This window comes from Lactuca virosa, chromosome 4 (genome assembly GCF_052849685.1).
Source record: "Lactuca virosa cultivar CGN04683 chromosome 4, Lactuca_virosa_CGN04683_v6, whole genome shotgun sequence".
NCBI classification, from domain to species: Eukaryota; Viridiplantae; Streptophyta; class Magnoliopsida; order Asterales; family Asteraceae; genus Lactuca; species Lactuca virosa.
In genome coordinates this window covers 526,715,410-526,742,878 of record NC_136429.1, presented here as the reverse complement: position 1 = coordinate 526,742,878, position 27,469 = coordinate 526,715,410, and the positions used below count along the sequence as shown (strand labels likewise).

Here is a 27,469-nt window from a genome sequence, read left to right as displayed (position 1 = left end):
GCCCTTCGCCTGGGCATCCTGTCCCCAGAGGCATTGGCGGGCGCTGAGCCCGCTGGGCTTAGCCCGGCTGGAACACTCAGTGTTTTGGCTAGGCGCGATTCTGTCGTGCCGTCTAAGGAACGTCATCAAGTCCCCCAGTCCGGTAGCCGTAGCGTTGCAATGCTAGTTCCGGCGTTCCGAGCTTAACTAGCTTACACATGTTGGTTTTTCTTTACCCGCCGTTCCGCCCTTAATGGCGACGTGACTGCGCATGATGGCTGGCAGTTACGTCATCGTGTCAGACATTTTAAATGCCCCGCCCTTTTCGTTCCTTTATAAAAACACTTATAGGGTTTCCTTTTCTCCTTCACCCTTCCTTTATCCTTCTTCGTCTTCCTTTCTCTGAGTTTCTCTCTTTTCTCCTCCTTTATGGCGAGTCTTCCTGGTATCGTTCCCTCCGCCGCTGAATACTGCCAACTTGAAATTTCGTATGGCCTATCATCTGTGGAGGGTGTGGAATTTCCTTCTCTGGGCTCTAACATCTCATCCCCCCCTCCTGGAAAAATCGGGGTTTACTTGAAAACCCTAGACGCCGACATTCGCTTCCCGTTGACAGACTTTCAGGAAGAAGTTCTGCAGAAAGATGGTTATAGTTTGCAGATGCTAACCCCGAATGCCGTTAACAAAGTGGTAGCCTTCAAGATGATCTGCAGGGCCAACAGCTATCTTCCCGATTACTTTGTGTTTAAGTACTTCTTCAGATTCTGCGTCACCGGAGATAAATGCACCTTTCCAGTCCGGCCGGGGGGGGGGGGGGGGGAGGGGGGCATGCTTTAGTTCCCGACGGACGAATCCCCAAGAACTGGCAGGATAAGTGGCTATGGGTGAATCAAGAACTAGTTAGGAGCGGTCGGTATCGTGCGAATACTTTTACTGATACCATCCTTAAGCTTTTCCCCCACAACCAGGGCGTTGCTGATTACCTTAAGAGTGTCCAAGTATCTCTTGTGGACTACTCTGAGGCCCTCTTTTCTGGTGTAGGGATGAGTCCCTCTTGGGGGCGACGTGGCAAAATGGCGGCGTTCTTTTGCAACGTTGACGGTAAGTGCTTTGCTTGGCTTTCTCCTTTCCTCTTTTTGTTTTCCCTCTTCTCTCTTTTTTCCTGATACTTCGCGTTCTGTCCTTTCCAGGTGCTGAATCTTCTTTGTCTATGGATGAGGTTCTCCGGAAACGCTACAGGGGCAAGTTGGAGTACCGCGAGGTGGATCTAGTTGACCGGCTCCCTCCGCCTCGTCGGTTGGTCCAGCTTGCTTTGACTGCTGCTCCTTCTACTTCCCCTATAGGCGAGTCGGCGTCGGAGACGAATCCCTTCCATGCTCGCCCTATTTCTGCTGTCATGCCTCTGGGTAGTACCCTTTCCTCTTCCATGGAGAGTAGCGAGGATAGCAAAGAGGGTATCATTGCTGACGCTCGGCGTATGCAGGCGAAGAGGAAAGCCGTCTTGGCCATGGGCGAGCCGATTACCGGCGCACCTACTGTTGCCAAAAGAATACAGACCAGGCGTAGCTTTTCCCGCATGTTGAGTTCTATGGCTTCCATGCCAACCGGCGTGGTTGTGATCCCCGATGACGACGCGCAACAGTCCGAGGGGATCCATGGGGCGCGTGATCAGCCCGTTGTTTCATCTCCCTTACCTGTTCCGACTGTTCCGTTTCTCCCTTCGAATCTTTCTCCTATCAAGGACTCTAGTGATCCCGGCCAGGCGTCGCTCCCTCTGGGTGGTGTTACTGGGGAGGATTCTGCCAGGCCCCCTATCTTTGCCCCTTCGTGGAATCTTCACAATGACTCCCGGTTATCAGTTCGTGCCAACGCTTTGGAGTTCTCTCGCCATGCTTTTCCTCCTGCTGCAGTTAGTGACATGGAGGCTATGGGTAATCCTGCTCTTGCCCACAATATGGCTTACGCCGCCGCACAAGCCATGTTTTACCTTGTTGCCGGCTCCCGACGCATCTACTCCCTTAGCGAGATGGAGGCCACCCATGCCACATGCGAGTCGTGTGTGGTGGGGCTGGAGCGTCGCGTTGGTGAGCTTGGTGAAGACCTCCAACTAGCTGAACAAAAGTGTCAGCTCCTTGCATCTGAGAAGGCTATCCTTGACGAAGCTAGAGCCGCTTTGGAGGCCAAGGTCGACTCCCTTACTCAAGTGAATGAAGGCTTGATGATAAAAGTGGAGAGTCTTGAGCGCGATGTTGTTGGTCGTGACAAGTTAATCTCTTCTTTGCAAGCAGATGCGGGTGCTTCTCGCCGGGATTTGGATTGGTTAGTGCGTGTGGGTGTCGTTCGCATTGTGGATAAGTTGATTGAGCATTCGGATTTCACGAATGCTATAAGTCTCATTCGACACGCTGCTTTTGTGGCTGGGGTTGAATCCGTTCAGAAGGTGATCGCTGGAGCTGGGTCTGATGATGCTGGTGCTCGTCTTCCTTTCACTGGTCCGGTGGTTAATGTGAATGATGCTATGTTATCGTTTGCAAGTATGGATCATGCATCTTTATTGGGCTTGGGAGATTTGGATATTGGGGGCCTCCGGGAGTTGTGTTCTTTCTCTGGTTCAGAAGGTACCCCTGAGGGTACCTTCTGTTCGAGGCGATGAAATTATGCAGGTGATCGAAGGTGATGCTGGTCAGGGTGGGCTGGGTATTGAGGATGATGGCGACCGTGACATTGGGGGTGGGCAGTGAGAATGTGGTGGTGGGAATGGTTGTTGGCGATGAACACAATGGTGATGAAAACAAAGATGCTCCGGCATCGTGTGCTACCCCTCCTGGGGCGTGAAAATATTTTCTATGGTTGTTTTAGTTTCCTTTCTTTTGTGTTGTTTCGATCTGGACACGTGATGTATGGGTTTTTCTAAAAATTTACTCTTTTGATTGTATGTAAAAACGCTTGGTGTACTGGGTGTCCATTTGCATGCTCTAAGCATTGCTTTCTTCTAATGGTATTTTGATGCACTAAGCATTTTATTTTTCCCACATTAGTATTGACACACTAAGTGTCAAGGCTGGGTTCTCTAAGCGCCCAACAATAAAATTCAATGTTTTAAGTATTTAATCACTTCAAGATTTAATACACTGAGTATTAAAATTTAGCATATCAATCATTCGATTATATTAGTTGTGGGCTCCAATACACTAAGTATGAGAATCATGTCTCTGAGCATGAAATCAAGTACACTAAGTACCTAAAAATGTGGTATGCTAAGTATGACGGTGGACAACTAGGGCTATTTGCCATTTTGCCCTTAAAAGAAAAACTTCTTCAAATTTCTGGCGTTCCATGTTCTTGGTATCCGCCTCCCTTCCACTGTTTCCAATACATACACGCTGTTCCTATTCGCTTCTATGATCTTATACGGGCCCTCCCATACTAGGCCCAGCTTGCCTTGAGGTTGGGTTCGACTTGCCTCATTCCTTCTCAGCACATACTCGCCTACTCTGAATGCTTTCTCCTTCACCCTCTGATTGTAATATGTTTATGTTACGCGCTTGTATGCAGCTTGGCGTATCTCTGACTTCTCGCGTCTCTCTTCGAGGACATCCAGATTCAATCTTAGATCTTGGGCATTGCTTTCTTCGTCCGTATTGACCGCTCTCAACGTGCCAACAATTATCTCTAATGGAAGTACAGCCTCCGTCCCGTATGTTAGGCTGAACGGGGTCTCCCGCATGCTTGTTCGTGGAGTGGTTCTGTACGACCAGAGTACTGCTGGTAACTCCTCTGACCAATTCCCCTTTGCCTTACCCAACCGTTTCTTGATGCCATTCACAATGGTTCGATTGGACACTTCTGTTTGTCCATTAGCCTGTTAGTGCGCCACTGATGTGAACCGCTGATTTATCCCTTTATCGGCGCACCATTCTCTGAAAGGATTTTCAGCAAATTGTAGGCCATTGTCACTGACGAGCACCTTAGGTGTTCCAAACCTTGTCATAATATTTTTCCATACGAACTTTATCATGTGTCTTCCTGATATGCACGCTAGCGGTTCTGCTTCAATCCACTTTGTGAAGTAGTCAACCGTCACCACCATGTACTTTAGCTTTCCCGGTGCCTCCGGGAACGGGCCTACAATGTCTATGCCCTATTGGTAGAATGGCCATGGGCTGGATATTTTTTGCAGTGGTACTGGCGGGTTTGCTTGGAGTGGAGCGTAAGACTGGCATTCCCCACACTTCCTAGTCACCCCCAGCGCGTCTTGGTGTACAGTGGGCCAATATATTCCCATTCGGAGCACTTTACCCGTTAAAACTCTGGCTCCTTCGTGTGCGCCCGCCTGACCTGCGTGCGCCTCCATCCCTCTAGCCCGATCTACACATTTCAACCACGGTGCCGTGAACACTTTTCGATACAGCTCCCCGTTTATCAATGCATATGAGGGCGCCTTTATTCGTATCTTCCTGGCTTCACAGTGGTCGTTTGGTAACACTCCCCTTTGCAAATATTCCATAAATGGTGTCATCCATGTGGGCCCGGTAGTTGTCAAGGTATTCACCTGCTGCTCATTTGTACTTCTTTCCCTGAGTACTTCTACCAAAACCTTCTTCGATAGATGATCGAAACATGTGGATGCCAACTTGCTCAAAGCGTCTGCCCTTTTATTCTCGCTCCGAGGTATTTGCTTGATCGTGAATTGTCTGAAGGACTGGATCAGTTGTCTCACCATTCTCACATACCTCTCCATTCTCTTATCTCTTGCCTCAAAACTTCCGTTAATTTGGTTCGCGGCTAACCTCGAATCTGTCAGGGCTGTCACAGCCTTCACCCCCATTTTCTTGGCTAAGCGCAACCCCGCGAGCAAGGCTTCGTACTCTGCCTCGTTATTCGAGGTGTGGAAGTCGAACCGAAGAGCGTAGGTCACTTCCTCTCCCTCTGGGCTAGTCAAGATTAAGCCTGCACCCGAGCCTTCCCTGCTGGACGCCCCATCGGTGTATAGCGTCCATGAATGGTCGTTGGTTGGGACCTCCTGACTGCCCAGATTCTTTCCTTGGCTAAGTTTCCTTCGTCTGGAATTTCGAGCAAGAAATCAGCCAGTGCTTGTCCCTTAATGCTCGTCCTTGGACGATAGCTTATGTCATGTTCCCCCAGCTCGATCGCCCACTTTGCTAGCCGACCCGATGTTTCTGGCTTGAGCAATATCTGTTTGATGGGGCAATTTGTTAGCACCTCTATTTGGTGCGCCTGGAAGTAGCGCCTCAAACGTCGCGCCGTGTAAACGAGTGTCAGGACCAGCTTTTCCAGGGTAGGGTAATTGAGTTCAGGACCCTGTAATGCCCTACTCACGAAATATATCGGCTTCTGCTCTCCTTCCCTTTCTACGGTCAACACCAAGGATATCGCCTCGTTTGAGGTCGAGAGGTACATTTGCAGTGTTTCCCCCGGGACGGGGCTGGCCAGTGTAGGTAGCTTGTGTAGTGCTTCCTTAATCTTCTGGAGCGCTTCTTCCGCCGCGGCTGTCCATTGAAAGTTGTTCTTTTCGATACAACCTTTCAGTGTATGGAATAGTGGCATGGCCTTGTCAGCGGATTTCAAGATGAATCTACTCAGGGCCGTGAGCTTCCCATTCAAACCCTGTGCGTCCCTGCGAGTGCCTGGGGGTGGTGTCTCCATAAACTCGTCTACTTTAATTGGGCTAGGTTGGATGCCCTGCTTGGTAACATAGTATCCTAAGAACTGTCCTTCTACCCCGAATGTGCACTTAGATGGGTTCAATTTCATTTTGACTCTTTCTAGTGTGCGAAAAGTCTCCTCGATGTCCTGCAACATTTTGTTTTCATGGGAGCTCTTAATCACCATATCGTCGACATACACCTCGATATTCCTCCCAATTTGCTCAGCGAAGATCGAGTCGACCAGGCGCTGGTATGTGGCTCCCGCGTTCTTCAAACCGAAAGGCATCTTGGTGTAACAAAAGGTGACATGATCCGTGTAGAAAGTCGTTTTCTCTTCGTCCTGCTCGCTCATCAGAATCTGGTGATATCCCTTATATGCATCCAGGAAACACTTCAGTTTGAACCCTTGCAGCGATTCCACTTTCTGGTCGATCTCCGGGAGGGGATAGCAGTCCTTGGGACACGCTTTGTTCAAGTATGAGAAGTCAATACACATAAGCCATTACCCGTCCTGCTTGCGCACCATAACTGGATTAGCGATCCAAGTTGGGAAAACTTCTTCCCTTACTATTCCGGCCTCCGCCAGCTTAGCCACCTCTGCATTAATTGCCCTGTTGCGGTCCCCTCCTTGGACCCTTTTCTTCTGCTTCACTTCCTTTGTCCCTGGCTTGATCGCCAGTTTATGCTCAATAACCTTCCTATCTACCCCACCATGTCTGTGGGAGTCCATGCAAATATGTGTTTGTACCGTTTGAGTAGATCGACTACTGCCTCCCTCACGTGACCTGGGAGGTTATGACCAATGCTGATCGGCTGATCAGGGTATTATTCGTTGATTACTTCCTTTCCTTTCGCCGGGTCTCGTCGTGGCTTCTTTGTTTCTTTAGTCATCTCTGCTGGCTTTATTACCGTAAAGCACTGTAATTCTCTGGGAGAGGTGGCGAGTACTGTGGCTGGACCTGCCGGAGTGTCAAATTTCAAGATTCCATGCAAATTCGACGGGAGCGCTCCTAGTTTTAGGAGGACCGGTCTACCTAAGATGATGTTGTGTTCTGCCGAATGTCGGATGACCACGAAGTCGATCAGGACCGTCTTCTTTCGTTGCTTATCGTGGCTGGTGATTGTCAGGGGGAGGTGAATCGTGGCCAGCAGCCACAGGCTGTGGCCGGTGAATCCGACCAGCCGCCCCGCCGTGGGTCTCAGGTTGTCTTTCCATCGATCTGGGAGAAGCCGAAAACAGTGCTCATAGATTATGTCTGCCAAACTCCCTGTGTCGATATACACTCGGTGTATGATCACATCTTTGATGGAGGCCTGGATTACCAATGGGTTATCACCTCTCCACACCTCGGGACGAGGGTCTTGCGCAGAAAACGTGAGCGTCCGCGCCGGGGGCCCGGGGATCCAATGGTTCGTCGACTGTGCCTCCCTACTTCTTTTACTACGTATCATGAATATTTCCTTGGGTTGAACTCCTTCTCGAGGCGCGTTCTTGGCGTTTTCGGCGTCAAACTTGGCGCGCAAGCTTCGTGCTATTTCCACCAAGACTCCTTTGAGCTGCTTTTCCTCCATTTCTTTCTTGAGTACCGAACAACTGGTCGTATCGTGTGTCTTGCTTTTGTGGTACTCGCAATACCGGCTCTTGGGTGACTTGGCTGGCTGTTGTTTTTCTGATACTGCATATATCTCTGGTCGACGACTCCGTCTGTCGTTTCTATCGAATGGCCGAAACCTCGCCTGAGGCCTCCTTGCCTGGCCAAAGTGCCTACTTCCTCCTCGAAAGTTCGTGTGGCTTGGGTGATGTTGTTTGGTCGTCATAGCATTTAGGTATGCCTGTTTCGCTGCCTCGCCTTCTTCCTGCCTGAGATATCGTTCTACCCTCTCCTTTAACTCGACCCTTGTTTGGGGTTTCTTACCCATAAGCTTTTGTGACAAGGGACCTGGTAAAAGGCCCCATGTGAAAGCGCCAGCTATGAGCCCCTCGTCGTGTCCCGGCACATCTAACGTGGCGTTTATGAACCTGGTGAAATATTCTCGCACGGTTTCACCCTCCTTTTGCTTACAGCCTATTATGGAATGAGAATCTCCTTTGTACTTTCATAGCTGCATGAAGTTGGTGAGGAATAAATATTTAAGTTGAGCGAAATTGGAGATGATGCTTGGACGTAACGTCTTGAACCATGTGCCTGCATTTCCATTGAGAGTCTTCGGGAAATATGTGCACCAAAACCTCTCGTCAAGTTTCAGAGACGTCATTGTCCACTCATATGTGTCGATATGGCTGTCCGGGTCGGTAGTGCCATTATAGGTTTTGAGCGTTGGTAGTTTGGCCGTGTTCGGTATTTCGTAGTCTAGCAACTGTTTGACAAACGGGGATGTAACGCTGTGGGAAAGGCGGTCTTGGGTTGGCACGACTGATGTGCCTTGTGACTGGTGTTGGAGGGTTAAACCGCATGACGACGATGCATGATAGTCTGGACTTGGTCCGTAAAAGGAGTGTTGTTGGAATGTCAATTGGAGAGGATAGGCAGAGGAGAAGGGGTGTATTGGTGTTAAGGGGCTGATTGTCGAGGCCTGCTAGAGGTTATGGTTGGAGGCAATGGTTGGTCCGGACCACGTGCCTGCCATCGAGTAGATAGGTGGCGTATGAGCCACCATAGTCTGCGCCAGTGGGGGTAGGGAAAGCATTGGGCCTAATCCACCCGTCGCTTGGTTGAACGGTGTCACCGTAAACGACGATTGACTGTTGAAAACTTGGCCTGGTGGTAGCATCGCTGGGTGGACCGATGGTGGTTGCTGCGTTGGTGGTACAAAGAATGGCGGCATCTGAAGGGATGTGGTCAAGAGTGGCCCCTCCGGAGTTGTTCTCGGTTGGTGAGTTGCCGGTTGCGAGGCGGTGTTGGTGGCTATCGTAGAACTTCCCTCACCTAGGGTTGCTCTGTTGGCCGCCGTGGGCGGCAGTGTTTCGTCCAACGTTGCCATGGAGCGTATGGGACTGGCCTGAGAGCCGTCGCGTCCATCGCTGCCGTCGGACGCCATTGATTCTTCAGTCTTTTGCTTTTAGTTTGTGTTCTTCGTCTCACAAACGGATGGCGCCAAATGATGTGACCTCGTCTGCTCCTGGATAAACACCAGTGGATCAGGTTGCTCGTTATCCCTGCAAGATCACAAGAAAGAGAAGCCGTCAGCCGCTTTCCGGGAGGGTGCTCCTGGAAGAACGCTCCGACGGTCAAGTTAGGAGATATCTAGGGTTTTTGGGTGTCTTCTTTGGGAGAGAAGAGCTTACCTCGTGGGTCTGAGGGTGCATCCTTTTATACCTAGCGCTCCTGCCCAGTCCGTACTAGACAGGATCGCTTTTTTAGGGAGACAAGATCAGAGGCGCTGATTGGAGGGTCGTGCATCCTCAACCGTCAGGGCGCTCTTATTGGCTCTGGTGGTAATGGTCTGATCCACTGTTTGTCCCCTGATTGTCTCTTTTGTCTTGGAGCTGGGAGCGTCCTCCAGCGGGCGCGAGCCCTTCGCCTGGGCATCCTGTCCCCAGAGGCGCTGGCGGGCGCTGAGCCCGCTGGGCTTAGCCCGGATGGAACGCTCAGCGTTTTGGCTAGGCGCGATTCTGTCGTGCCGTCTAAGGCACGTCATCAGGTACCATATGCATATGGGTCCCATCTTCTTTCTATTTTGTACCGTTGTCGGGTGAAAAAATATATTGACCATTCTTGTAATCTTTATACTAGACTTGCTATTAACTGTAAATTGTAATTTCCTTTTTACTAGACTTGTGGATTTGGCGTTTTGGTCAGTTCTACTCCTCCCCCTTTTTTTACTAAGTAGTAAACCATGGAAAGGATAAGGTACATCTTGAGGTAAAAATGCCATCTGATAGGTTTTGAAAAGTACAAGTAACACAACTGTGTTTACAACTTAAACACACTTGTATTCATAAATCATTACTGAAATGAATTTTTTATAATGTGAATTGAAATAGATGGTAAAAATTCATACTCAACTTAAACACACTAGTACTCATAAATAATTACTGAGAAGGTTCATAAATAAGTTATTTCTTTTTTCAAACTTTTAAACATCTTTAGTAAATATGTCTACAGAAAATCATAAACTAAGTGCGATTTTCTGAAAATATATGAACTGAAAGTGGGTTAAGACCCATCAAAACTTCTTCTCATTCTCACTCTTTTTTTTAATGTGTTGTAAAATGTATAAGCCATACAGTTGTATGTACAAATAAATGTTTCAAGAATTGAAATTCTTTACAGAAAATCAAAACAAATCGTTTTTCTGTAACAAAAAATGAGGTAAAAACTCATAAAAGTTTCTTTTCTTCTGAAATTGCTCAAAAAACCCTCAAAATATAAACAAAAAGCGGATCTAAGAAGGTTTTTGTGAGCTTAGGGAGTGTTTGAGTGAAGAAAACCGTGTAGATCTGTAGATCTGAACTAAAAATGAAATGGATTTACAGCTCTAAAAGATTTGTGAAGCAAATTTGGACATATCTTGGAAAAAACGGAGAAGATCTGAGAAAATGATGGGGTAAAACTCATAGAGAACTTCTTTTCTTCTCAACTTACTGAGAAAAACCCCCAAAATATAAACAAAAACGGATCTAACAATGTTTTTTCTCACTAAACCTTCTTTACTCTTCAGCTTGCTCAACAGATCTGAAAATCTTTTGTTTTCCATCTCTAAGCTTCTAGAGTAAGCACTAAATAAACAACTTGAATGAAGTTGTACATGAGAAATCAGGAACCAAAAACCGATTTTCTTGAAAATGAGCAAGCAAAAAGGTAAAGACTTGTAAAATATTGTTTGTTCTTCAACTTGCTGAATAAAATACGAAAATATGAACAAAGATGGGGAAAAACTCATAAAAATCTATTTTCCCCCAAACTTTCTGAATAATCCATCAAAATATAAACCAAAAGATGGATCTGATAAAATCTTTTAACTTGAGAATTGCTCAAATAAACTAAAACAACATATTTAGATATCTAAGCAAAAACGAAGTAGATATAACGATCTGAGCAAACGACTCAGCAGATCTAAAGATCTGAACGAAAAAAGTGAACAGATCAAGAGATCTAAACGATGGTTAAACAGATCTGAAAAGATCTTGGCAAGAGCCAAGTCGATCTGAAAAGATCTTGGCAAGAACCAAGTCGATCTAAACAGATCTTGGTAGAAGCCAAATGGATCTGAACCAAATGGTGCTAGAAATGATCAGATCTGAGGAAAATCTTAGCTGAAACAACAGATCTAAGCAGATCTAGACAAGAAGGAGATGATAGCTACTCGTTCAAGTCCGGTATGGCGCCAAATGATGCGACAACGACCTCCGACGAGTCTTCTGGTCTTCTGCTACGACGGAGATCTGGACATCATAGAGCAAAGTCGTTAGAGCTGTCCCAGGGACTTTGCCCTGGGAGCGGACTCCGACGATCAAGTTAGATCAGCTAGAAGATCTAAGATGGTCCTCCATAGCTGGAGAGAGCCATATTGGTGCTAGTGGTGGTGTATGGTCGCTGACGGCGGCGGGTGGCGGTTGAGCCACCCGACCGGAGTATAGTGTGGCGGTTGAGCCATGGGGAAAGAGTCTCCCAGGGAAAGGGTCCTCCTTCATGGAGGAGGCACTATTCTATTTATAGTGGACAATTAGGTCAAGGGGAATTGGGTCAGGCCTTGGGCCAGCCCGGTTCAGGCCCAGCTAGCAAGGAGCTGGGCAAGGCCGCCCGGAGGCGCCGGGCGGGGCTGGCGGGCGCGCCCCAGGCAACCCTGGCGAGGGAACGCCAGGCAGGGCTGGAAGGAGCGCGCCAGGACAGGCTGGCACGATAGAGCAGTCTAGGCCATGCTAGTGGACCATATATCAACAAGTATCTTAGTATCGAGTTCCACGACTATCTTAAGGAATGTGGAATTGTTTCACAATTGACTCCACCTAGGATACCGTAGCTGAATGGTGTGGCTGAGAGGCGCAATCGAACCTTGTTGGACATGGTTCGTTCCATGATGAGTCAAGCTTCGTTACCTATCTCATTTGGGGGGTATGCCTTAGAGACTGCCACCCATATCCTTAATTTAGTCCCAACTAAGAAGGTTGCCAAAACACCTCACGAGATGTGGACAGGGAAGGTTCCCTCGTTGGCACATATCAAGGTTTGGGGTTGGGAAGCTTTCGTAAGACGAGAGACTCACAACAAGCTGGAACCTCATAGTGAGCGATGTGTTTTCATCGGCTACCCGCAGAAGTCATTAGGATATTTCTTCTATAGACCGAGTGACAATGTTGTCTTCGTTGCGAGGAGAGGGTTTTTCTGAGAGAGAGAACTCATATGCCAAGAGGACAGTGGGAGGCAAATTGACCTTGAAGAGATTCAAGAATCAAGTGATGAAGGAACCTCAAACACTAGCACTCAACCCGAGGAGGAAACTCCTGTTGAACCAATTGACGAGTCCTTACCTCTTAGACATTCCAGTAGAGTTAGTGTTCCGCCCGTATTATATGGTTTTTGATGCGACCTGGCTCCGAACTACTTGTCGTGAGAGGGATTCGTCGCTCCTTAAGCCTGAGAGGTCACACAAGGAAGAAACTCGTCAGCCGTTTTCCGGAAGGAGGTCCCGGAAAGACGCTCCGACGGTCAAGTTAGTATGCTGAGGGTTATAGTGGAAGTCTAAGACTGGAGAAGGAATGACTTGCCTTACCGGGACCAAGGTGAGGTCCTTTTATAGTGGAGATCTTCCTCGGTCCGTACTAGGGACCGGTACTACAGTCCCGACAGGATCCGCCGCTCTTATTGGGGAGTCCTGCTCCACATTCGTGTTCAGCCCAGCGAATGGTCCAGGCGATTGTGCTCTGTCTGGTCGCTTTGTCCCCTGGAGCCGTTGTCTCTGGGCTGTGGCTAAAAGACAATATTCTGGCGAGGGCGAGCCTTCTGTGCGGTCGCCTTGCGGGAGTCCGGGGTCGCTGAGTCGGCTCCCCGTCGGAGACGCTTTGTCGAGGCTCGCCTGCTTCGGGCCCGCTCTAAGGGGCGCGTCATCAAGTCCCCCAGTCCAGTAGTCATATCATATACTACGTAGCTATGATGTTCTGGACTTAACTATTGGTACACGTGTCGTTGTGTCACTCAGCTGTCGCTTCATTTCCGGTGATGTGATATTTCGACGTGCGTGCGGTGGTTACGTCATGTGTCAGAGATTTTCGCAGACCCCGCCTTTTTTTCCTTTTATTTCTATTCCAACGGTTTCCTCTTTCATTTCCCCTTCTGCCTTTTCAGCCTCCTCTTTCCGCCAAGGTTATCGCTCAAGGTTCAACCCTTAGTTCTTCTGAGTTCGTCACACTTCAAGAGGCGTATGGTCTCACTCCGGCAGACGGGGTGGAATTTCCTGTCCCTGGCTCTGTGATTACTCGACCTCCTCCTGGGAAGGTAGGTGTTTACCTGAAGACTTTTGACGCTGGTCTTCGTATTCCATTGACCGTATTTCAGGAGGAGATACTTCGCCGTTGTGGGTGTAGCGTGCAGATGCTGACTCCCGGCGCTGTTCACAAGGTGGTGGCTTTCGAAATGATATGCCTTGCTAACGGCATTATGCCTGATTATTTCGTCTTCAAGTATTTCCTCCGGTTTGCTGCCACCAATGACAAGTATACTTTCTCCGCCCGTCGGGGGGGGGGGGCATAATCTTGTTATTGACAGTAAGCCTCCCAAGAATTGGCAAGACCGGTGGCTGTGGGTTAACCGGGAGTTGCTCGGAGGCGAGCATCCCCAGGAGACGATGCCTTCGGACACTATTTCCAAGCTGTTTCCTCATAACCAGGCAACTATTGATCTCCTGCGTTCTCTTCAGGTGGATGTTGATGTGATGTCGGAGGTGATTCTTGCTGGTGTCGGAATGAGCCCTAATTGGCGGTCCCGGGGGGAGATGCCTGTGTTCTACACCATCTCAAAGGGTGAGTTGTTCTCACCTTTCTTCTTTCTTTCTCCTTCTTCCTTTCTCCTTCTCCCCCCCCCCCCCCCGCCGCTTGTCTGCTGTTATCCCGATATCTCCTCAGCCTGTAGGTAGTTCGACCGCATCGGAGAGCCACCCTGGTTCGCACACTGTTGTTACTCCTGCGACTGCATCTCCTGGTCCTACTGGGTTGGCTGCTGATGACGTGGTGGATAGTAAGGTTGGGATAGTGACCGGCGCCCGCCGGATTTCCGGAAAAAGGAAGGCCGTGCAGTTGATGAGCGGACCAGCGCCCGAGGGTAGTTCAGGACCCATTGGACGGCGGGTAATGCAGCGTCGCGGTCTTATGCGCTTGTTATCTTCTCCTTCCTCTGATCCAGGGGATGTGTTGGTGATACCCGATGATAATGTTCAACAGTCTGAGGGTATTGAGAGGGGTGTCTCATCAGCCCCTTGTTCCGATTCCTGTGAGTGTTGGTGTTAATCCTCCGTCTCCAAGGAGTAGTTCGGAGCGGTTGTTTCAGGGGTCTGCCCCCGTTGTTCCTGTGTTTATCCCGGGATGGAGTTTGCGACCCGATTATCGGTTGTCTGTGCGCTCCGCTGCTTTAGATTTTACCCGCCATGCTCTCCCTCCAGCCACCCTGGACGACATGGATTCCATGAGCAATGCCGTCTTGGCCCACAACCTTGCATACGCCGCTGCGCAGGCTATGACATACTTAGCTGCCGGGTCCCGTCGTGTGCAACGGTTTGACGATTTGGAACGTGTGCACTCTTCTGTGGTCGAGAGTGAAGCTAGCTTGAGGAGTAGGGTGGCGGATTTAAGTTCTATGGTTGTTCGGCTGGAGGATGAGAACAGGTCTTTGGTTTCAGGGAATTCGGTGTTGGAGGATGTTCGTGGTGTTTTGGAGGGTCAAATGGAGTCTTTGACCTAGACAAATGAAGGTTTGATGATTCAAAACGAGAGCTTGGTGCGAGATGTTGTCGACCGCGAGCGGGAGGTAGAGGTGTTGAAGGCGGATCGTAGTTGGCTCCTCCAGGTGGGCCTTGTACGCGTGATGGACAAACTCCTTGAGCACCCTGAGTTCACTGGTGGTACTAGTCGCATTCGACATGCTGCTTTTCTCGCTGGCGAGGTGTCGGGTTGGGAGAATTTGAAAGCCCAGGTTGATGTCGGGACGTACGACCCTTCGGCTAGCGACTCACGGTCCAGTTATTCTTCATCCTTGGATGATGCTTTAGTAGCCTTCGCAACTATGGATTTCGCTGGTTTGCTTGGATTAGGTGATTTGGACGTTGATGGGGTGAGAGCATTGTGTACTTTTGATGATGGTGAGGAAAGTGTGGGTGAGTTGGGTGCAGGTACTGGTGGCGATGGCGGTGATGGTGCTGGTGGGGATGACAGCGATGGTATTGGTTGGAGTAGCGGCGATGGTGCTGGCGGGAGTGGCGGTGGTGGTGCTGGTGGGGATGGCGGGGAAGCTGTCTAGAGCTACCCTTCTGGGGTGTGAAAAAATCTTGTTGAAGCTTTTGTGTTGTTGTCTTTTAGTCATTTTATGGCCTCTGAGGCCTTTTTTTGATGTTCTTAGCTAAGGCTTTTGTGTGTAAGCAGACAATGGTCTATCTTTAATTGCTGAACTGTTATGCTTTTTATCAACTGTATCGAACCTTCTATGTAGGTTGATCACTTGTTAGGCCTTCTTCTATATTATATTTTCTATGTTTATGTATGTTGTATCTTGGATTCACTGAGTATCCTTTATGCTATATTTGCTAGAATATTAGATGTGCTCACTGCATTACGTGCTAAAGATAATGCATGCTCTTTTATTTATGTATTTCTGATACATGGTAATTTCATACAATAATTTCCTATTGGACTTCTTTGAGAGTCCATCTATTGGTCCGGGTGATTAGTCCGGCCCTGAGATGTTTTCCGCATTTTCCCTACTGCTTAGGGTTTTACAACTTTGCTTGGAGATTGTGTGCCTTCGACTTCCCTTCTGTATAGGGTTCTGTCATTGCTTAGACGTGGAACTTCCTTAAGTTCCTTGCATTCCATGTCTTGGGTATCTGCCTCCCCTCCGATTTTCAATGGAGTAGGAGCGGTTGCGGTGCGCCTCAATTACCTTGTATGGTCCTTCCCAGGTTTGACTTAACTTCCCCCGGGGTTGGGCGTGGCTGACTTCGTTTTTTCGTAAAACATAGTCTCCTACTCGGAACGCCTTGTTTCTTACTCGCTGATTGTAGTATCTTTCCACTGCCTTCTTATATGCGGCTTGGCGTATGCTTGAGCGTTTGCGTCGTTCTACCAAGAGATCCAAGTTTTCCCTTAGGCCTTCGCTGTTTTCCTGTTCCCTGCAATATTCCGTGCGTATTGATCCTACCATTATTTCTGTCGGTAGCATCGCTTCGGTTCCATAAGCTAGGCAAAATGGTGTCTCTTTCGTGCTGGTTCGTGGTGTGGTTCGATATGACCAGAGAACCTCTGGCAGTTCATCTACTCAGTTGCCTTTTGCTTTGCCCAACCGTTTTTTGATCCCTTGTACCAGTGTTCTATTAGACACCTCTGTTTGCCCGTTGGCCTGTGGGTGCGCCACAGATGTGAACCTTTGCTCTATTCCCTTTTCTTTGCACCAATCCATAAAGGGGTTTTCAGCAAACTGCAGGCCATTATCGCTGATTAGGACCCTTGGTATCCCAAATCTTGTCACGATGCTTTTCCATGCAAACTTGATTACTTGTTTCCCATTGATGCATGCCATTGGCTCTGCTTCTATCCACTTCGTAAAGTAGTCGACCACCATAATTAAGAATTTTACTTTCCTGGGTTCTTTTGGGAAAGGACCGAATATATCGATTCCCCATTGGTAGAAAGGCCAGGGGCTAACTATGCTTGTTAACTTCGATGGCGGGACTTCTTGCGTTGGTGAGAAAGTCTGGCACTGCATGCAGGTCCGTGTTAGCTCGAACGCGTCCTGGTGTATATCTGGCAAATAGAGGCCCATGCGTAATACCTTGCCTGTGAGCACTCTTTCTCCCTCGTGAGCTCCTGCCGACCCTGCATGGGCTTCCTTTAGGGACAAATTTCCTGTTGCGCCATCTATGCACTTGAGCCACGGAGCCGTATGGCCCTTCCTGTACAACGTCCCTTTTATCATTGCGTACTGTGGGGCTCGTATCCTTGTCTTCCGAGCCTCCGCGTGGTCGTCAGGAAGTATGCCATGCTGTAGGTAGTCTATGATGGGCGTCATCCAGTTGGGTTGTGCTATTGACAGGGAATTGACATGCCGTTCGTCGATGCTCCTTTCTTTCAGTACTTCCACCAATACTTCCTTTGAGAGATATCCGAAGCATGTTGACGCCAGTTTGCTGAGGGCATCTGCTCTCTTATTACTTCCCCTCGATATTTTTTTTATCTCAAAGCTCTTTAGGGTACTCGTAATTTGCTGTACTGCTTTGACATATTTCTCCATTCGCTTGGCTTTTGTTTCGAACTCCCATGTCACCTGGTTAGCCGCCAAGCGCGAGTCGGTCAGGGCTGTGACTCTCTCCGCCCCCATTGTTACCGCTAATCTGAGGCCGGCCAAGAGGGCTTCATATTCTGCCTCGTTGTTGGACGTGTGAAAATCGAAGCGTATGGCATATGTGAGTTCTTCTCCCGTTGGGCTAGTTAGGATCAGCCCTGCACCTCATCCTTCTTTGCTGGAGGCCCTATCTGTGTAAAGAGTCCACCTTTGGCTGTCCTCTTTCTTCGAGCGCACTTGATTGTCTGCCTTGGTTGCTTCCTGCTGGAGTTCTCCTGGGACTTCGAGCAGGAAATCCGCTAGGGCTTGCCCTTTGATGCTTGCTCTAGGGTGGTAGGTGATGTCGTGCTCTCCTAGCTCCATGGCCCATTTTGCAAGTCGTCCTGACATCTCTGGCTTCAGGAAAATTTGTTTGATCGGGCAATTTCTCAATACCTCTATTTGGTGGGCCTGGAAGTACCGACGGAGTCTCCGTACTGCATAGACTAAGGCGAGCACCAGTTTTTTGATGACCGGGTAGTTCATCTCTGGTCCTTGTAGTGCCCGACTCACAAAATAAACCGGTAGTTGGCGTCCCTGTCTGTCGACCGTTAGCACCGACGAAATTGCATCTTTTGATGTGGACAGGTACACTTGCAATACCTCTCCGGGTATCGGGCGGGCCAGAGTGGCGAGTGCGTGGAGTACTTTCTTTATCTCTTGCAGTGCCAATTCGGCTTCTGTGGTCCATTTAAAGTTGTTTTTCTCTATACACCCTTTCAGCGTGTTGAACAGTGGCATGGCTTTTTCAGCCGACTTGGAGATGAACCGACTGAGTGCGATCAGCTTTCCATTCAAGGCTTGTGCATCCCTTAGCGTGCAGGGTGAAGGTGTTTCCTCTAGCTCATTTACCTTGATTGGGCTTGGCTGGATCCCTTCCTTCATCACATAGTATCCCAAAAATTGACCCTCCTCGACTCCGAAAGTGCACTTCGCGGGGTTTAATTTCATACTATCCTTTTCCAGAGTCTGTAACGTTTCTTCTACATCTCGTAGCAGCATGTTCTCGTCCTGGCTTTTTATGACCATATCATCGACATAGACTTCAATGTTCCGACCAATTTGGTTGATGAAAAGGGAATCCACGAGCTGCTGATAGGTTGCCCCTGCATTTTTTAGTCCAAACGACATTTTTGTATAACAGAAAGTGCCATGATCCGTGTAGAAAGCCGTTTTGTCTTCATCGTTTGTATTCATAAGTATCTTGTGGTATCCTTTGTATTCATCTAGGAAGCACTTCCATTGGAAACCTTGCAAAGACTCTAACTTTTGGTCTATTTCTGGTAGCGGGAAACAGTCTTTGGGACACGCTTTGTTCAGGTCGGAGTAGTCAATGCACATGCGCCAGCTACCGTCACTTTTCCTCACCATTACTGGGTTGGCGATCCATGTGGGGAAAATTGCTTCTCTGAGAATTCATGCGCTGGTTAGCTTTTCCACTTCCATGTTGATTGCCTTGTTTCGATCCCCTCCCTGGACCCGCTTCTTTTGTTTCATCTCCTTGGTTCCTGGCTTTATCATCAGCCTGTGTTCTATAATTCCTCGATCGACCCCTACCATGTCAGCGGGGGTCCATGAAAACACATGTTTGTACCTTTGTAGTAGTAGTAGGACCAGTGCTTCTCTTGTTTTTGCAGGGATGGCCGTCCCTACGGTCACCCGTTGGTCTGGGTGCTCCCTGTTGACCACTTCTCCCCCGTCCGACAGATCTGGTTTTGGCCTTTTGGTCTCTGCTGAGATGTTTCTTGGTTGCATGATTTCGTAACATTTGAGTTCCTTAGGTGGTGTGGCCAGAACTACGCTCGGTCCCTGACTTGTGCTGAATTTGACTATCCAGTGGACCGTCGATGATACTGCTCCGAATCTTAATAGGGTTGGGCGCCCCAATATGATGTTGTGTTCTGAGGGGTGTCGTATGACTACGAAGTCAATTAGGGCAGTCCGTTGTCTAGTTTTGTCCTGACTGACTAGTGTTAATGGTAAGTGGACGTACCTAGCGGCCATAGGCTGTGCCCGGTGAATCCCGTGAGCTGGTCGGTGGCTGGCCTTAAGCCTTCTTTCCACGCGCTTGGAAACAGTCTGCAACAGTGCTCATAGATGAGGTCTGTTGAGCTTCCGGTGTCGATGTATACCCGATGGATGACTGTATTCTTGATTGATCCCTGAATGACCAGGGGGTCGTTCCCATTCCACCCGGTTGGGTGTGGGTCGCGCATGGAGAATGTCAGCCCCTACATTGCCTTTGTGATGTCTCGCGTGTCCTCCATACGCTTCGCCCTCCCCCTTTTGTGGTGGATTATTAGAATCTCCAGTTTATGCTCCATTTTTCTGGGAGCATCTTTTGGGTTGTATGCGTCGAACTTGGCTCGTAGACTTTTGGCGATTTCTACCACATTGCCTTTCAGTTGTTTTTCTTCGATTTCCCTTTTTAGCACCGCGCAATTGACTGTGTCATGTGTTCGACTCTTGTGGTACTCGCAGTACCGCGTTTTAGTGCCTTTTGCTGCTGGCTTCTCATCGACCGTGTATACTTCTATCCGCCTACCCCGCCTGTCGTCCCTTGAGAAAGGTCGAAAACGGCTTGGCGGTCGCCTGTCTCGACTCATGAATCTGTTACTTCCCCGGGGGTCGAGGGGGATTGTAGGGTAGTTATTACGCCTCCCAGCAGAAGTTGTCATGGCATTGAGGTACGCCTGCTTTGACGCTTCACCTTCTTCTTGGTGTAGGTAGCGCTCCACTCGTTCTTTTAGTTCGGCCCTTGTTTTGGGTTGTTTGCCCATGAGTTTTTGGGATAACGATCCCGACAACAGTCCCCAGGTAAATGCGCCTGCGATTAGCCCTTCATCGTGACCTGGGACATTTTACGTAGCCTTAGTGAATCTGGTGAAGTAGTCCTTGACTGACTCTCCTTCCCTTTGTTTGCACCCAATGATTGAGTGGCAATTGCCTTTGTACTTCTGGAGTTTCATGAAGTTCGTTAGGAACATGTATTTCAACTAGCTGAAGTTGTTAAAGTTGCCCGTTCGTAGCGTTTTGAACCATGTTCCTGCGTTATCGTCCAAGGTAGTGGGGAAGTACGTACACCATAATCTCTCATCTAACTTGAGAGACGTCATGGTCCACTCATACGTGTCGATATGGCTATCTGGTCGGGAGTTCCGTCATACGTCTTAAGGTGGGGTAGTTTAGCAGTGTTGGGGATTTCAGATTCCAAGAGTTCTTTGACGAACGGCGACAGAACGCTTCATGACGAGCAATCTTGAGTTGGGATTTTCTGGTTGAAATAGTATCCTGGTTGTTGCATTGCCAAGAAAGGTTGTACGAGCATGTTGTTGTAGGCACTAAGATCTGGTATCGGTAAGCCGTACTGGTTAAGTGGCTAGTTCAGGGTTGGGAGATTATATGTCAAAGAGATTTGTTGCTGGATTAAGGGCGTCTGTTGTTGGGCCCAGGGTATTGGTTGTTGGACTATGGGTTTTTGCTGTTGGGCTATAGGTGTTTGCTGTTGGGCTGTGGGTGTTTGCTGTTGGGCCATAGATATCGACTGTTGGGCTATGGGTGTTTGCTGTTGGGCCATGGGTATCGGTTGTTGGGCTATGGGTGTTTTCTGGTAAAACGAATATGGCATCGTTGGTGTGGTGCCTGATGTTAGTAACTGGTGGTTTCGTGGTTGTGATGCAGTGCTCGTATTAAACATGGTGTCGTGTCTGTATAGGTTATTTGTGGGGGGTGTGACGGGTGTTATTTGGGTGCCATGAGGGGTAACGGTGTTGAAGAATGGAAACGGCGTGGTAAATATCGGCTGGTTTTGGGGTAAGGTAGCATGTGTAATGGTGGTGATAGGAGTTAAGGGTGAATCTCGTGGCGTACCCGTTGCAATGTGTGGCGGTGGGCCGCGGGAGCTGGTATGGTTTCAAGGTTTGGTGACGGGTCCCCTGATGACGATGGTGCTTCGAGGAATGATGGTTGTTCTCCGGGGAGTGAGACGACTAGGGTGTCAACTGCCTCCAGGGGTCCCATTGGATGTATCAGACTGTGTGGCGGCTCCGATGGTTCTCCGGTTGCTTTTTCCGCCATGGTTGGTTGCACTAGGGGACAAAGAGTAAAGGGTTTGCGTATCTGTTGTCACACAAACGGATGGCACCAAATGATGCGACCTGGCTCCGAACCACTTTTCGTGTGAGGGATTCGTCGCTCCTTGAGCCTGAGAGGTCACACAAGAAAGAAACTCGTCAACCATTTTCCAGGAGGAGGTCCCGGAAAGACGCTCTGATGGTCAAGTTGGTATGCTGAGGGTTATAGTAGAAGTCTAAGACTGGAGAAGGAATGACTTGCCTTACCAGGACCAAGGTGAGGTCCTTTTATAGTCGAGATCTTCCTCGGTCCGTACTAGGGACCGGTACTGCAGTCCCGACAGGATCCGTAGCTCTTATTGGGGAGTCCTGCTCCACATTCGTGTTCAGCCCAATGATTGGTCCAGGAGATTGTGCTATGTCTGGACGCTTTGTCGCTTGGAGCCGTTGTCTCTGGGCTGTGGCTAAAAGAAAATATTCTGGCGAGGGCGAGCCTTCTATGCGGTCGCCTCGCGGGAGTCCGGGGTCGCTGAGTCGACTCCCCGTCGGAGACGCTTTGTCGAGGCTCGCCTGCTTCTCGTCCGCTCTAAGGGGCGCATCATCAGTTTCCATATAACAACTGAAGGTGATACATTTATTAGTGATAGTACACTAATAAATATGGATGGACCTAACAACTACAAGGAAGCCATGGCATGCCTGGAGTTTGCAAAGTGGAAAGAGGCGATGGAAAGCGAGATTCAGTCCATGTATGGCAATCAAGTTTGGAACTTGGTTGACAATGTGCCAGGTCGTAAGATGGTCGGGTGCAAGTGGATCTTCAAGAAGAAGATCAACATGGATGGGAAAGTGCATACGTTCAAGGAACGATAGGTTGCGAAGGGCTTTACTCAAACCCCTGGGGTTCATTATGATGAGACCTTCTCACCAGTGGCTAAGATCAAGTCTATAAGGGTTATGTTGGCCATAGCTGCATTTCATGATTATGAAATATGGCATATGGACGTCAAAAACCGCTTTCCTTAATGGAAAGTTGGCTGAGGATATTTACATGAATCAGCCAGAGGGTTTTGTGGATACAAAGTACCCGAATAGAGTATGCAAGCTTGAGAAATCCATCTATGGATTGAAACAAGCATCTCGCAGATGGAATCTTTGTTTTTATGAGAAAGTCCAAGAGTTTGGTTTTTTGAGAAGCGAGGATGAGTCCTGCGTATATGTTAAAGCTAGTGGGAGTATAGTTAGCTTCTTGGTATTGTATGTGTATGACATACTACTCATAGGAAACGATGTCCCAACATTGCAGGAGGTTGAGTCCTAGCTTGGGAAGTGTTTCGCTATGAAGGACCTCAGAGAGGCTGCCTATATTATAGGGATAAGGATATAGAGAAATAGGAGTAAGAGGCTAATAGGACTTAGTCAAAGTACTTACTTGGATAAAGTGTTGAAACATTTTTGCATGGAAAATTCCAAGAAAGGGGAGTTACCAATCCAAAGAAATATCAAGTTGAGTGGGACTCAAAGTCCGAGTACCGATGCTGAGATAGAGGAGATGATTCGAGTACCATATGCTTCCTCCGTTGGCTCAATCATGTACGCTATGATGTGTACTCGCCCTGATGTGGCTTTTGCTTTGAGCATGGTCAACTGATATCAAGGGAACTCTGGTAGAGCTCACTGGATAGCAATAAAGAACATTCTTAAGTATCTGCGAAGGACGAAGGACTGGGTCCTTTTACTTGGTGGAAATGAAGATTTGAGAGTGACAGGGTACAGTGACGCCGATTTTCAGACCGATAGAGATAACTTCCGCTCTCAGTCGGGCTGGGTATTTACCCTAAATGGAGGAGCGGTGGCTTGGAAAAGTTCCAAGAAGGAGACTGTAGCTGATTCAACGTGTGAATCAGAGTATATAGCAGCGAGTGAAGCATCAAAGGAGGCGATATGGTTGAAGAACTTCATCGGAGACCTTGGAGTTGTATCAGCCATAAAGGAGCCTATGGATATTTTCTGCGATAACGAAAGAGCGGTTGCCTTAACCAAGGAACCGAGGGATCATGGGAGATCCAGGCACATCGAAAGAAAATACCACTTCATCAGACATCGGGTAGAAAAGGGACTCCTCGTAGTAAAGAGGGTATCGTCAGAGGAGAACCCAACATATCCCCTCACAAAGGGTCTGAGCAGAGTTAAGCACTTACAGCATGCGAGAAGCATTAGTCTGAAGGACGATATTAGTTTTAGTGATTAGATAATTATTTAGAAACTTGTAATAGATAAAATGTAATTGACATTTGATGACTGAATAAAGGAATTTTATTTATGAGTAAAGTTACTATCAGAATTAATAATAGTCAAGAATTAATTAGAATTAGTTTTGTAGCTAAAAGACATTAATTAAATAAAGGGGACTAGAACTGTCAATTGTGTGATAGTTGGATATTGGGCTAATGGACTCCATAGAGGATGGAGTGGACGAAATCTATGGGGAAACCCATTAGAATTCGTCCAAGGCCTCTAAAGGAGGAGTCCATGGGCTGCTTAAGGCCTAAGCAGTCAGATTATGGTTTACTAGTTCAAAACCCTAATAGCCTCACATATGTAAGGACCCCTAGGGCACCAAAAACGTTGCTAACTGATTCCTTAGGGTTTCTAGACGTTTTTGGTGTCTTCTCTCTCCTCCTTCTTCGTCCTTATTGCTTATGGTGTTTGTGACTCCATTAGAGGTGTGACACTTGTGACACTAAGGTTTCAGAATCCAATTACAAGAAGGAATTGAGATTGTTATTGCTATATAACAATCAAAGGTAAGATCTAAACCCCATTCTTATGTTAATATCGATTATCACATGCTAGATCTAGGGTTTATGGCTTTGGATGATTATTGCATGTTCATTAGACAAACTACATCCAAAGTTTTAGGGTTTGCATGTACACCATAGGAATGTTGTAGTGCTCAAAACCCATCAGTGGTATCAGAGCCTATGTTGTTTGTTTGATGTATTTGATGCTTACTTGTTCATTGCTTGCTTGAAAATCGAAGTTTTATTTGCTTCTGACTGGCAGACTCGCCGAGTCCATGAATGGACTCGACGAGTAGGTCCTAGTCGACGAGTTCCATTGTGGACTCGACGAGTCCAGGGCTCTGGTGCCAGGATTTTCGTATTTTCTGCCAGATTTTGTTGAGGATAATTGCCAAAACTCGTTTTTCTTGCCAAAATCCGAATTTTTAATTTTGGAATGATTATCCTTATCAAAATTGATGGATTTGGTTAAATATGGATAATATAGAATTATTATTAGTCAAATATTTGACCTAGTAAGTTTGAAAAGTTTCAATTTACACCCCTTAGGTTTTATAGTTTAAATTTAAACTTTAAAAGTTTTAGTTTTGAAATTTAAATAGTTAAACCCTAATATTTTGAAAGGTTTCAAAATTTGTCCTCAAGTTTTGGAATTTAAATTTTTGATTAAAAGGTTAATATGGAAATATTTAAATTATAAACCCTAATGTTTTTGAAATGTTTCAAAACTTGCCCTCAAGTTTTGGAATTTAAATTTTTGATTAAAAGTTTATTTTTTTTTTGAAATTTTAAATTCTAAAACCCTAGTTTTGAAAAGTTCAAATTACACCCTTATGGTTTTATTAAGTTAATTAAAGGTATAATTAAAAGAGAGTTAGTAAATCCATTATGATAGGGTTTATATTTAATTTAATTAAAAGTGTAATTCATAAAATTAAACCACCTAGTATTTTAAAAGTGTAAAATACACCCTTATACTATATATAACATTAAAAGTCTAATATTATATATATGTATAACTTAAACTGCTAGTCTTACCGTTAGTAAGCCCCATTCACGAAGCCGATCTATAAAGGGGGTATAAGGTTATGACCTATAAAATGACCGTTTAATGGGTGTCCACTCTCACCCACCGCTTACTTGATTGGTGGAGGGTCGTTAGCTGAACGGGTAGGATAGGGCAAACCCTTTCCTCATTAAAAGTATAATGAATGTTAAAGTAACTAAATGTTTACTAAATTCCCAAATCTTAGTTATTTTAGAAAAAAGTGAAATCGATGCAATTCCATGGAATTACACTTTGTACCCTTGTCGAGACAATTAGTGGAGCGTGTGTGGTTAACCGGCACACTAAGTTGGGTTTGGCATTGGTAGCGAAGGGTGACTCGATGTTTGTCATAGATCGATGGAGCGTGTGTGGTTAACCGGCACGTCGATTAGGTGACTGTAACATTGAGGGAACCACGTACATTCGCATGGTTATTCACACCTTATTTGTGATCCTCGGCATCCCAGTCACAAATGAAGGGCATAATCGAGATTAAACATGACATTGAAAAGTTCAATGAATCTCAAAAGATCTAGGAGTTTCAATTCATTTAAAACTTAACATTCTTTTCGTTTTTCATTGTGGAAATTGATAAATCGTCATTTACCTACCTTCAAATGTTCTGCGAGTTGGATTACGACATCCCTCTTCTAATTTGTAGGATATTGTGTTGGATCCTAGCCTTAATATCTCATTTGGGTGTTTTATTAAGGACTCAATCTACTAAACTTGAATTTTTTCTCGTTTCATAGATGTCAAAGTCTGAAACCTATGGTCTTCCTAAATCCGTTGGAAAAAGTTTTCCACGTGAAGATGATGTTCCACGATTATATTGTGGAAATGGAAATCATGCTTCATTTCCTCCACCTCCTCCAATAATTCTCCCTGACCCACGTGTTCGAAGACTTGAAAAGTTCAAGGTAACTCAAGCCCTATTGGCAAAAGACACGAAAATAGAAAGTCTATATGTGCTCATGTCTTGGATAAAAGGTTACATATTGATAGATTGGGATTGTTGGGTGTCGATGTTTAAAGGAAGTTGGTTGTTGATGTAGCACCTGGTTCTTGGTATGTATTTTTATTTAAGTATTTTTGCATTTTTGGCCTTGGACTCGGCGAGTTGAAGGACCAACTCGCCGAGTAAAAGCGGGATGAGGCGCGGGATTTAAGTGATGGACTCGTCGAGTCGGGTCCCGGACTCGACGAGTAGACTCTGACTGGACAAAAACCCTAATCCGAGGGTTTGCACCCTATTTAAACAATGTTATGTCGGCCACAACGTCCCTTATGCTCCCAGAACACCTCTCATTGAAACCCTAGCCGTTATTGAAGCAATCTAAGCCTTGTTGGTGGATTTTGGTGCTTGTGGTCTTAAGAAGGAAGGAGAAAGGCTTGAGGAAGCAAGTAAACACCAAGGGAACCCGAGTTTGTGCACCTTCTACAGTTCATTGAAGGTAAAAAGCTGTAACCTTGCTCTTTCATTTGTTAGATCCCTTTTTGGGGAGATTTAGGGCTTTTATAAGCCAATTTTGATGGCCAACCATGATTGCAAACATGGTTGGGGGTTAGAGCATCGGAATCACGTCATTAAAGGAGTCACAAGTCAGTTGGGGGCTGCTTTTGCACCCATGAAAGGCCTCATGCATCTTAAGAGCTTGTTTTATGTCTTTTTGAGCTCAAAGTCCCATGCAAGCACGTAAAGTTTGTAACTTTACGTGCTAGATCGATTATAGAAGCTTGGATCTATCTTTTGATCAAAGGTTGTACATCAGAATTCAAGGATTTAGAGTGTGGACATGACTGACTCGGCGAGTCCGTTATTGGACTCGACGAGTCCGAGGCTTTGAGCCCCATATCTGTTGAGAGTCAAAGGAACCCAGTTGAGTGTTAGAAGGGTTGTAATCGGACAGGAAGAGTTACCCAATGTATTGGACGTGATTTTAGACCTGGAGTTCATGGGACTCGACGAGTGCTAGAACAGACTCGGCGAGTCCAAGGCAATCTTCTTAAGGATGAAGATGAACTCGACGAGTTGTTCATCAACTCGGCGAGTCAAGGACAGAACTTGTTCATCAGATGACACATTGTTTTATGAGATGATGTGTTTTCACAGTATTTTCTTATGGGATGTTACAGTTGACTTGGTTCTTCAGTCACTTCCCGAATCATATGGTAAGTTCGTTAGAGAGTACTATATGATGGACCACGACATGACCCTTATTGATTTGACTTATTTGCTTATTGTTGCTGAATCAGAAATGATTTGGCGCACTGGTCAGCAAATTTGTCTGGTAAATCAATATCCCAACACTCTATGGGCAATGGTAACATTGGAAGTCCAGAAAAGTTTTCCCTACGCAAGAGAAAGGCT

At 47.0% G+C, this 27,469-nt stretch overlaps 2 protein-coding genes across 2 annotated transcripts; both read right to left on the bottom strand.

Moving 5' to 3' along the window:
• Positions 1 to 3,511: 3,511 nt before the first annotated feature.
• On the bottom strand, positions 3,512 to 4,807 carry LOC145107146 (uncharacterized). The gene is made up of 3 exons (XM_079044006.1): positions 4,244 to 4,807; positions 3,947 to 4,120; positions 3,512 to 3,841 (listed from the first exon to the last, which is right to left on the bottom strand). The coding sequence occupies exons 1-3, from the start codon at positions 4,805 to 4,807 to the stop codon at positions 3,512 to 3,514; spliced, it is 1,068 nt and encodes a 355-aa protein (XP_078900132.1).
• A 1,666-nt stretch (positions 4,808 to 6,473) lies between these two features.
• Positions 6,474 to 8,687, bottom strand: LOC145107145 (uncharacterized). Its single transcript, XM_079044005.1, has 2 exons — positions 8,270 to 8,687; positions 6,474 to 7,714 (listed from the first exon to the last, which is right to left on the bottom strand). The coding sequence occupies exons 1-2, from the start codon at positions 8,685 to 8,687 to the stop codon at positions 6,474 to 6,476; spliced, it is 1,659 nt and encodes a 552-aa protein (XP_078900131.1).
• Between the last annotated feature and the right edge of the window lie 18,782 nt (positions 8,688 to 27,469).

Coding starts and splice junctions, on each gene's coding strand:
- LOC145107145 (XM_079044005.1), bottom strand. CDS start 8,687: ATGGCGTCCGACGGCAGCGATGGACGCGACGGCTCTCAGGCCAGTCCC. Junction 7,715..8,269: donor ACCTATCTACTCGATGGCAG/GCACGTGGTCCG, acceptor ATTCCATAATAG/GCTGTAAGCAAAAGGAGGGT.
- LOC145107146 (XM_079044006.1), bottom strand. CDS start 4,807: ATGGGGGTGAAGGCTGTGACAGCCCTGACAGATTCGAGGTTAGCCGCG. Junction 4,121..4,243: donor TGGGAATATATTGGCCCACT/GTACACCAAGAC, acceptor TTCTACCAATAG/GGCATAGACATTGTAGGCCC. Junction 3,842..3,946: donor CAAGGTTTGGAACACCTAAG/GTGCTCGTCAGT, acceptor GCGCACTAACAG/GCTAATGGACAAACAGAAGT.